At 42.8% G+C, this 10,000-nt stretch overlaps 1 protein-coding gene across 20 annotated transcripts in view; it reads left to right on the top strand.

The window, feature by feature from the left end:
- The window catches only part of GTDC1 (glycosyltransferase like domain containing 1), a 193,130-nt gene extending 183,130 nt beyond the window's left edge, over window positions 1-10,000 (top strand). For all 20 annotated transcript variants that reach the window (XM_026089026.1, XM_026089024.1, XM_026089043.1 and 17 more), the window contains 3 exons: window positions 1,899-1,969; window positions 2,664-2,755; window positions 9,646-10,000. In XM_026089026.1, coding sequence (XP_025944811.1) covers window positions 1,899-1,969; window positions 2,664-2,755; window positions 9,646-9,762 — 280 coding nt within the window. In that variant the 3' untranslated portion in view covers window positions 9,763-10,000. The remainder of the gene's footprint in view (window positions 1-1,898; window positions 1,970-2,663; window positions 2,756-9,645) is intronic.

The raw sequence follows: 10,000 nt of genomic DNA, 5'->3' as shown, positions 1-10,000 counted from the left end.
GTCGTGCAGCGGGGAGCAGGACTTCCCGCCCGGCAATCCGAACCGCTCCGGAAACGCGCCGGAACTTTGGTGTGAAAAGGTTGAAAAAGCCTATGTAAATAAGACCGTTTGCAAATGAAAGAATTCCAAATCTTAACCTGTATCCAGCAAACTGCAGAAGTATTGAATTCCGATTTTACTAATTCGTGATGCAGATCGAGGTTCTCGTAAGGGGAAATTGCATGCTCAAGTGATGACTCAGATTGCATCTTGGCCTGCAGTTTTGTTTTAGGGAGCTGTTCTTTTTTTTTTTTTTTTCATCCAGACGATACGATTAAAAAGCAAATATTTTAACATAACTTAGTGATCTAAGCTATTACTGAAATGTCCACAGTTTCACTCTTTTTTTTTTTCTAGATTAAAGAAAACTTTAAAAATCTATTTGCTTTGACATATGACACAATATTTAAGAACTGAAATCATCAATTAAATCACACATCAGAAACATTTCCCTTTGGTAAAAAATATAGTGCTAGACGATGTACACTTTGAAATTGTTGTTAATGTTTAAAATGCAATCTGAAGTGCGTATGTTATTTAAAAAACCATAAATTACAAATTTTAAAAGTTTCTGAAAAAAATAGCAGTCGTTACTTAGCAAAGCATTTGCAGAGAAATGTATATCTTTGTTTTTTGTGGATAAGCAGAGTTGTCTAGTATGGAAGCTGACTGTGTTATTCTTTATTTTATTTTTGTTCCTGTTCAGCACTGAGCAGAACTAAAGGAAACAGTTCACTCTGGGCTAGACTGGCTGCCTGTAATAAAGTAACAAAGCCAATATGCACTTGAACATAGCAAAAGCCTTTTGAATTGTCACTGAAAATAAGAAGGTGAACGTTGACAGGATTTCAGATTTTTTTCTAGGGACTGAGGGAAGCTGAAGTTAAAAATAAAGTTCTCGTATGGTCAACATGTTGGAGGAAATTCAAAGGCTCTCATAAAATAAACATATTTTAAGAAGTGTTTTGAATTTCACTATGTAATTTCTGGCCAACAGAAATTGCAGTTGTATCTTCAGAGGAACATTATGTCAGATCAATGGTCATTATGCAAAAAAAATAAACTGAAAACTTGATGCTTTAACCCATTCAGCTCTTCGAACGCAAGCACGAATAGGACGACTTCTCTTTAGACTTGCTACTGGAAAACTTTGTGCCGTTGCGTCGCACTTATAAAATACTTGGGCTTGATGTTACAGCAGATATGCGAATTGTTCCTTGAGAAAACAAAAGCGCCAAGCATTACGCGCTTTGGCAAAGGAATCTCGACGGTGTTTATGAAAAAATACAAAAGTTTATGTCCCGAAAAATGAAGGAAATGGTCTGAATGGTGTGCGTAAGCTGAAAGATCCCAGCCCAAAGCACACTGCAGTCGTTCTCAGGCTACGTTGGATGGCAACTTTGGACTCTTAAAGCTGAGGGAGACCGTCCGTCCTGCCAGGTAGTGCTGGTGGTGTGCATCTGTGTGTACAGACGCACATATAGAAGCCTGCGTACGTATGCCCTTGTTTTTCTGCAGCATTATTAAGCAAAGCCGTCCATACTTCACCATGTTGTTACATGTGTCTGTCTGCTGATTATAAAATGTGTTAAACAGTATTTAAAAAACAAAAAAATGCAGAGCTGCGCTTTGATTTATTCAGCGCACAAAACATATGCTCACTGTTCTGTTCTATGTAATTCATATGATCAATAAAATTTTCTTTAAAAAGAGCAACTTTGGCATTTAGAAGGATATTGCTGCTGAGCAGAAAAATGTTTTACTTGTGCTATATGTAGTCAACCTCCATGCTCTTGCACCAGAATAAGTTTTTGGCTCACTAACGTCTTGTTCATGTATTTACTGTTTTTAATCCTCAGGGTGGAAGCTGTGTATTGCGGCTGCTATCCGCTGTGTCCCAAAGCCTTGGTGTACCCAGAGATATTCCCAGGTAGCTGCTTTGCGGCACGGTCCTTTTGTCGAAATGTAATACGTGATTCATGCTGAAATATAAAGTTTGAGAATGAACTTGAGCAAAAGCAATTGTTTATTTGGCAAGCCAACATGTTAGTGTTAAGGCAAATTTTATGTGTTTTAATACATTAGACGAAGTTTATATTTACCATCTGTTCTTTTAAGATAACACAAAAGCAAGTTTTGAAATAGCATTCTTCATTGTTAGCATACACAACCCATAATGATAGATTTTTGTAAAAAGGTCAGCGATGCTGCAATGGTTTGCAGATTTTTTTTGATGCACAGAGAAAAATGGAGGCCTGAAAATCACACCAAATTATTTAAACAATTTAATACTTAATAGTATGCAACTGTGGTGCAGGATACGCACTAATGTAGGACCAGTTCTTTGAAAAATCTCATCACTAAATGTATCACATATGCATTGTGTTACATTAGAATAATGTATTTTAATCACCCAAAGGAGATGTCTAAACAGCACAACTACACAGTCTTATTTAGCATTAAACATCCTTGTGAGCTGAGGTAACCTTATAAAATCATGCTTAAATAATGTAAAACACGAGGCGGCACAGAGCAATATGCATTTTTAATTAGTAAAGTGACTAATATCGAGTGTGTGCTTTGAGGTTTTTGTTTCATTAAAAATGTATCTGTTTTTCCTGCAGCTGAATATCTGTATTCTACACCTGAACAGCTTTTTAAAAGGCTTCAGAATTTCTGCAAGAGACCAGACATTGTAAGGAAACATCTCTATAAGGTAGTTGTTCAGAATAGTTTTACATGATATAATGCCATATTGAAGTACAAAGGGAAAAAAAAAACCTTAAAAAAACAACATTTAATTAACATACTAATGTTTAAAGGAAACATGCTAGGGAGGGATATTAGTCGTTACACTAACAAGGATTAATTAAACTAGATGCCAGTTGTATTAACCTAGGTCTTATGAAATACGTGCACTTAATGCATGCTACATGCTTTTTTTTTAATTTATTGTTTTCTAAAATGACTGTCCTTTACATTTGGACCCAAGAGGCTTATAAAAATGAACCTGGATTAATGTAACTCATTAGTTTAAAAGGAAAATAAAAGAAAGATACTACAATTATACTAATGAGGATAAGCCTACCTTCCTATCCTAATTTAATCTCCCGTCCGCAAAAAATGCAGGTGACTGGTCTCAGGTAAGCTTTCTCTGCCTTTTGGAAATATTTGAATTATTTTGATAATCACGACTATTTTGACTCTTTGTTTAAATGAGGTAAAAGTTTGCTTTTTAGGGTATGGTGAACATAAAAAAAGTTTCCTGGAAGCGTAATTTACTGGTATTTATCCTGTCTTATTCTTTCCAGTTATTTATTTAGAGAAAGGAGAGCTTAAGTGGTAGACCGGCCATGCAAGTTTTGATCAGGTGCTCAACGCCAGACTGCCTTTCAGATGCATATTTGTATTGCTAGGAGTCCAGCTTTATTTTTGCCTTATGTGAATGTAGGGGAAGCACTAAATTTTATACTATTTCAGCGAAAAGCTATGATCAGGTGATGGGGCTTTTCTAAAACACCCGCTATATTTTTGCATGCTAATATGTCAGCTTGCACCGTTGGCTGCTCAGGTAGGACTTTTCCAGTCCTAGCTGCGCTGTGTACAGGGCGGAGGCGCGTTCCCCGTGCGCGACGAAGGCGCTGCAGGTAGCATTTTTGTGAATGATCAGGCCGAGTAGTCTCCCTCCTAATCTGGCCGCTTCTGCTGCCGCCGGGACTGGCCGCTTCCCCACGCTCCTGCCCGCGCGGGTCCTGCCGTGTGTCGGCTGCCTCTCTACCCTCTCGGGCGGGCGGGATAGTTTCAACCGTGGCCGACTTTTTCGGTGACCTAAAAATAGACATTTGCATAATGATACATCAAAGATGATGGTGTTTCTGCAGGAAACAGTTAAACTTCGAGGGGAAAAAAAAAAAAAAAAAGGGAGAGAACCAAAAATGCAATTTAACACCCAATTTCAAGCTCATTATCTTTCATTGTCTATTAACTTGGCAATGGTTCAGAAGGTAGCTCATAATAGTTTAAAATGCTGACTGAACACTTCCAGTGCTCAGCATTACTTCTGGAGTCAGTAGGATCGCAGAGCGAGGCATGGTGCCTTCCAAGCGAAAGCAGCCCTTCGGCGGTTGCCTCGGCGCTTCCCGGTGCTTCGAGCTCGGCTTTTCCTCGTGCTCGCACGGATCTTCTCTGCGCACGCGGCTCCCCAGCTCCTCCCTAAAGCCAAGGCTGGGAAGCAAAGACGGAACAAGCTGTGAGGTAAAACGAGGAGAGTTTTGAAAAGCGGCGCAGGGAGCGAGGCGTGCGCGAGTCCCGAAAGCTCAATGCCTCGTCTGCACCAAGTGCCTTCTTTTAAAGAAAAAAAAAAAGAAAAAAAAAATCCCCTGGAATTATTTGGAGGCCGCCGCGAAACGAAAGGTCGCTGGTGCCGTGACTCGTGCGTTGTTGGCAGCGCGGCTCCGTGGCGGAGCTGTGACCGCCTGAACCACGGCGTGCGACAGGCAGCGATTCGGCCGAACGGGGCGCCGCTCCCAGGCGAGAAGAGCAGGGCCTGATCCGGAGCCCGCGACGGCCGCTGAAAAGCCGCCCCCCGTTGTCTCTCATAGGCTTGGGGGCTGAGAATACGATCGGGGTTGTCTTTTCGTGCCGACACCCACACACGCGCTAATTCCTTATCTTGCAGCTAAACTCACCGTAAAACCTTCTGAAGGATGCCAGCTTGGGGCTGGGCTGCGGGTGTAGTTATAGCTAGGAGGGTGCTGCTTTGGGGAGGCTGGAAAGGGTGCAGCCGTGAGCGGTGCGCCGCGCTTTGCTCTTCAGCGGCGGGAATGGTATCCTCTGCTGTAGGGGAGCAGAGAAAGCGGCGCCTAGCACAGCCACGCGTAGTAACGGGCTACTTTCCTTTCGGAAATCTCTCTGATGTGCTCCATACCCGAAGTTCATCAGATAGCTGTGAATTCTTGAAAAGAAAGGAAAAAAATGCTTTAAAAGCAAATAGTACTTCACTGTTTGGGGATTCTGCTTTATAGATCAGGACGTAATCATCATCGGAAGTACCCTGGGTTATCTTTTTACCTACTGTTGCTTTTTTTATTATTAAGGATGTCCAAAACGTTCAGGCAGCTGTGAATAACAGACAGTTATTGCTTCGGTTGTCCTCAGTGCTTGTGCTGACGGAGTCAGGGGCAAAAGGAAGATGCATGGCAGCAGGGCAGTCAGGTTAGGTACGGGACACAGTGCAGTATCCCTGTGAAAATGTGCAGACCAACACATTAAATTGCAATAGCTCAACTCTACGGAGCAGATTCAGGCTTGCAGACTTTTAAAAATGTGCATAATGTAAGCACCTATGAAAGCCTTTCCAAGTGATGTATTGCTCACCCTGTGTGTTTTCCTGGCGCCAAAGGCTCATTGCAATTTGGATATTGCCTTCTCCTGGTTGTTAGCAGAAGATGGAGATTTGTGGGAAGCACACCGTATTGGTTATCAAAAATTTGTTCTAGTCTAGTTTCAGTGAATCAGAAGTTTCTGTTTGGTTCTGGGTATTTGTGGTTGCCAAACTAAGCATCAGAATGAAGCAAAGAACAACTTCAGGGCATGAGTTTCCCTCAGAGGATGCCATAGGACCTGCCAGGGTTTGCAAGCTCCCCAAGTAGGGCTTTTTTAAAAAGAGACAAAACATTTGTTTCTGCATTATTAGCTTTACATTTACCTTTCAGTTCCCTCCTTTCAGTTTCTTAATTTAAAACAGTATGTATAAAAAAGTATACACTGGAAAGGGACAAGAAGAGTTGCCAAAAGCCAGGCATGGAAGGAGCTGACAACTTTAAATAATCTCTCCCAGCCCTCCCAGCTGAATGAGTGCCGGCTGACATGCTCTCGGCTCGGGTTCCTGCAGAAAAAATCTCCTCTCACTCAGGCTTGTTTAATGGAGAAAAGAATTTGGCCCGCTTTCTGACATTCATCTTGCTCTTTCCATCACGCTCCAGGAGCTCACCTGCCCATGGAAAGACACACGGCATGGGTTTTTTCTCACTTACACCACTGTAAGATAAGTGCCTCTCCTGAATTCAAAGGGATTGAACTACTGTAAAATCAAATTAAGATCTCACTTAGACCTTAGACATCTGAATTGTTTCCAGTCTCAGGATTTGGCTGTGCAGGGCAGTTTTAACAAAATTTTCATTTTTCTCCCTTTTCTTTTTGCTCTGATTGAGATAGAGCAATATTTTTGATATTCCAGAAAAACTGAGATAGATGGGAAAACTGCTTCCCATCCAGCTTGACTGTTTCAGCACAGCTAGGAAGGCGGCAGGAGTCATTCTTAGCCACATGCTGCAGCTCCTCGTAGTCCTCGTACAGACCACGTAAGAGCTGGGGGAGATTCCTGCATTTCCTCTGCCCTTACCCCCACCCTTTCCCCTGCAAAACTCCACGAGAAATTCATTTTCCTGCCATTTGTTTAACTGCTGCTCAGGATCAGCGCATCACATGTTTAGTGGGAGAAGGTATTGGATCCTGGACGTAGGTAGTTATAGGGTATGAAAGATCTTCTCTTGGTCTTTCACAATTAGAGGTTAACAATGGAATTGGAGATTTTATAAACTTTCATAATCTTCTTTTAGTATTAGCTGTTGTTGTTCTGTATATAGTAGTTGCCCATTGGACATCAGGTCCTCAGGACCCTGGATTCTTGTCTTCGATGGCTTTCCATAGCAAGGAGCTTCATTGCGTGTTTGCACACTTGGTTAGAAGCATTTCCTTTCGTCAGTGTAGCGTTTCCCTACCTTCATTTTCATTGAGGGTCTCCTCGTTCTTGAGTTGTTTGCCTGCAGACAGAAGCTCCCAATCCATCTTTTCAATGCCATTCGTTATTTTATAAACTTTTGTCAAACACTTATAGTATGCTGGTCTTTTCAGTCTCTCCTCGTGAATGTTATTCCGTGTTTACGTTCTCATCTCCCATCATTCAGCCCATTCCGATGCTCGAGAGCTGTGTCGTGATGGGGTGATCATTACTTTACAGAGTATTCTAGACCATGCCATCAATTTATGTATTCTGTGATAATTTTCAACCTGTTCCTTAGGCAGCCAAACATGCTGTTTACTTTTTTAACCACGAATGTATATTGAGCAGATGTTTGTTTACAGTGCTCTCCAGATCTTTTGTCCCGAGCCGATAAAATTAATTCAGAGCTCTATAGGGTGTGTGACTAGTGCAAATATTTCTGTCCATCCTGCTGACTTCCACTCATCAGCAGAGCAGAGAAAGAAGGCACAGTATTGCATTTTTGCTTGCATCTAGCTAGCAGTGGGTACAGGTGAGTAGGAATTTGGAAGCACGAGTGGGAAACTTGTGTTTTCCTCTTAAGATGCTAATTTTCCAGGGAGCATAATTTTAAGTGGTTTCAAAAATATTCTAAATATGCCTGTATGGGCAACGTTGTTGCCAGCAGGGAACTCTGGAGTGCAGGATGGTGTGTTCATGCTCTCCTGTCTCTGTGTCAGTGCTGGAGAGAGCTGCTTAGGGACAGGTCCTTAAGTAAAGTGTGTGAGAGATAAGGATTTCCTATGTGAAAGAAGTCTTCGGTTACTTATTTAGGCCACAGAATCAGAATAATTTAGGAAGGCACCTCTGAAGGTCATCTGGTCCAGCCTCTGCTCAAAGCAGGGCCAGCTTTGAAGCTGGATCTAACTTCAAAGTTGGACTAGGTTGCTCAGGGTTGTATCCAGGTCATTTCTGAAGTTTGGACATTTTTCATTCCCATCTATATTGCTGATAACGGCTGAAGATCCGGCTAGCTTAGGATGTTTCCAAGGGTGGGAAGATGAGGAAGGTGGAATACAATTTTTGCATTTTGGGCCAAACTGAGGCCTTAAAGCTGCACATGGGCCTGGAAACAGCCATGGTGGAGCGAGGTGTGCTAGGTAATGCAAATCCTCACTGCAGAAGACATGAGCTAGCAGGGGCTGTTAAAGTAGCCTTCCAGGTCCTTTTGGGACCCAGCGATTTATATTCCCAGCCTGGGAAACCCTGAGGAGCCACTGTCCTTTCCTGCATCTGAGCTTCTCCCAGGGCTTGGCTTTCTCTGGCCTCGGGGGTATATATCTAGGAGCTTTCAGCACTCCACAAATTTTGGTACGCAGCTCATAGCAGTTGGCTACGTTTGTAGAGCAGGAAGAAAGCATTCATTAAGAAAAGGCAGTTTTGTGTCCATCTTTCAGCATAATCGCAAGGACTTTGAACTTTTTATTATAACAATATTAGATAGCTTCCAATTTAGTTTTAGAAAGTAAATGAAAAGTGGCGGATGAAGCACAGCTGCTGCAGAATGGTAGATGGAGAAGTGGGTCAAAGGAATATGATTGACTTTGAAGGAAAAGTTGCAGAAAGAATGAAAACTTTTTCTTTCCAGTAAAATATATCCAAATTACCTTGAGAAAGAGGGCCTGGAACTCTTTTCCTACGGCTGCAGTTGGTCAGTGTGGTCTGAACCATCCTTTCCTAGAGAAAGGGTGTCTTGTATAAAACTGCATCCCACATTTGATGTTTTTCTTTTTGTTTAAAGACAGAAGGAAAGAAATGAGTTTTAAAATGAAGAAAATGCTGTATTGCAAGCAGCTTTGCAGCTTGACTCTTCCTCTCTTATACTCACTTGCAAAGGGAAGGAGCTGGGTCACAGAGTAAAGCTGACCCGGTACAAATTGGCTCTGAAAATCACTATGCTTTCTCACACTCCAAATCTCATTTTTTGTGCCAAATAGTAATCTCTAGTTCTTAATTTTGTTAAGGTAATATAAAAAATGTTAAAATGTAAACCAGATCAATCCTGTCTGTTCCAACTCCAACTATCGCGAAGCAGCAGAACTGTCCTTATTAAATTCTAAAGGTTAACTCTGAAGTCTAATGATAATCAGGTAAATATTAATTATTTTAGTTCTGCTCTTAGGACACAAGAAACAAGAAAGTTGATTATAGCATAAAAGATATTATATTGCTGCTGACATCTTGGTCTGATGCCTCTCCTTCATGGGAAGATCTTAGTTTTTATGAGAGCCTTGCTACTTTTGCTGATTTGGTCTCTGCTTATTTAGGAACTGTTGGCTGATACATGCTCTGTACCTTAAGAAAAGGTATAGAAAGGTATTTGCCCAGACCTTTGCAAAGTTATCACCAAAATTATAGATATATATGTATATATTATGTTATGATGTTGCTTTGCTAGAGTGAAAACCCAGACACTCACCCACTCATTTAGCTGCCAAGGACGTGCAAATATATTTGCAACGTGCAAATCATGAAGCGTGCGAAAAAACCTGCGTGCAAATCTATTCTCTCCAAAGCTGCTCTAAAATAAAGGCCAAAAGTGAGGCCGGCAGTGGTGGCCCCGGGGGGACTGCCCGCTCCCACGCGCCGGAAAGGCGATGTTAAAGCTGCCCTATCTGCAAGAAACGCTGGCTAAGAGCGTTGTGAGCAGCTCCGCCGCACCGCTCCCGACATCCGAGCGCGCCAAAGCGTCCGGCGGCAGCGGCGGCAGCGGTGGGCAGGCGGGCAGGCGGCCGGGCAGGGTTGGCGCCGCCTCACCCGCTCTCTCTCGTGCTTGCTCGCAGGGCGCCGTGGCCGGCTTCTCCTGGGCAGCGCTGCGTGGCGAATTCAGGTCTCTGCTCGCCGCGGAAGCTGGGGAAGATTTGCGACAGATGGGGCTAAGTCACAAACTTGCAGCCTAAGGCAGAATCGCAGAACTTTCCAGAGCGTGCCCATATTTACCTGATCAGAGAGCAAAGAAAATCTGCAGAGGAAGCCGAGCCTGGCTGCTTGTCATAGCTGACACAGAGCCATCTGCCACAAACCTGTGGCGGCTTCAGATCTCCAATCCCTGCCACCACCCCGGCTCAAATTAAATACAGATTCGTGGAGACGTTGTGATGGTTACACATGTCCTCGGCATCACATGCAGGAGCCTGT

The sequence above is a fragment of the Apteryx rowi genome, unplaced genomic scaffold (assembly GCF_003343035.1).
Source record: "Apteryx rowi isolate R43461 unplaced genomic scaffold, aptRow1 scaffold_8, whole genome shotgun sequence".
NCBI lineage: Eukaryota > Metazoa > Chordata > Aves > Apterygiformes > Apterygidae > Apteryx > Apteryx rowi.
Note: the sequence above shows the minus strand (reverse complement) of the source record. Positions and strands in the feature narration are given on the sequence as shown.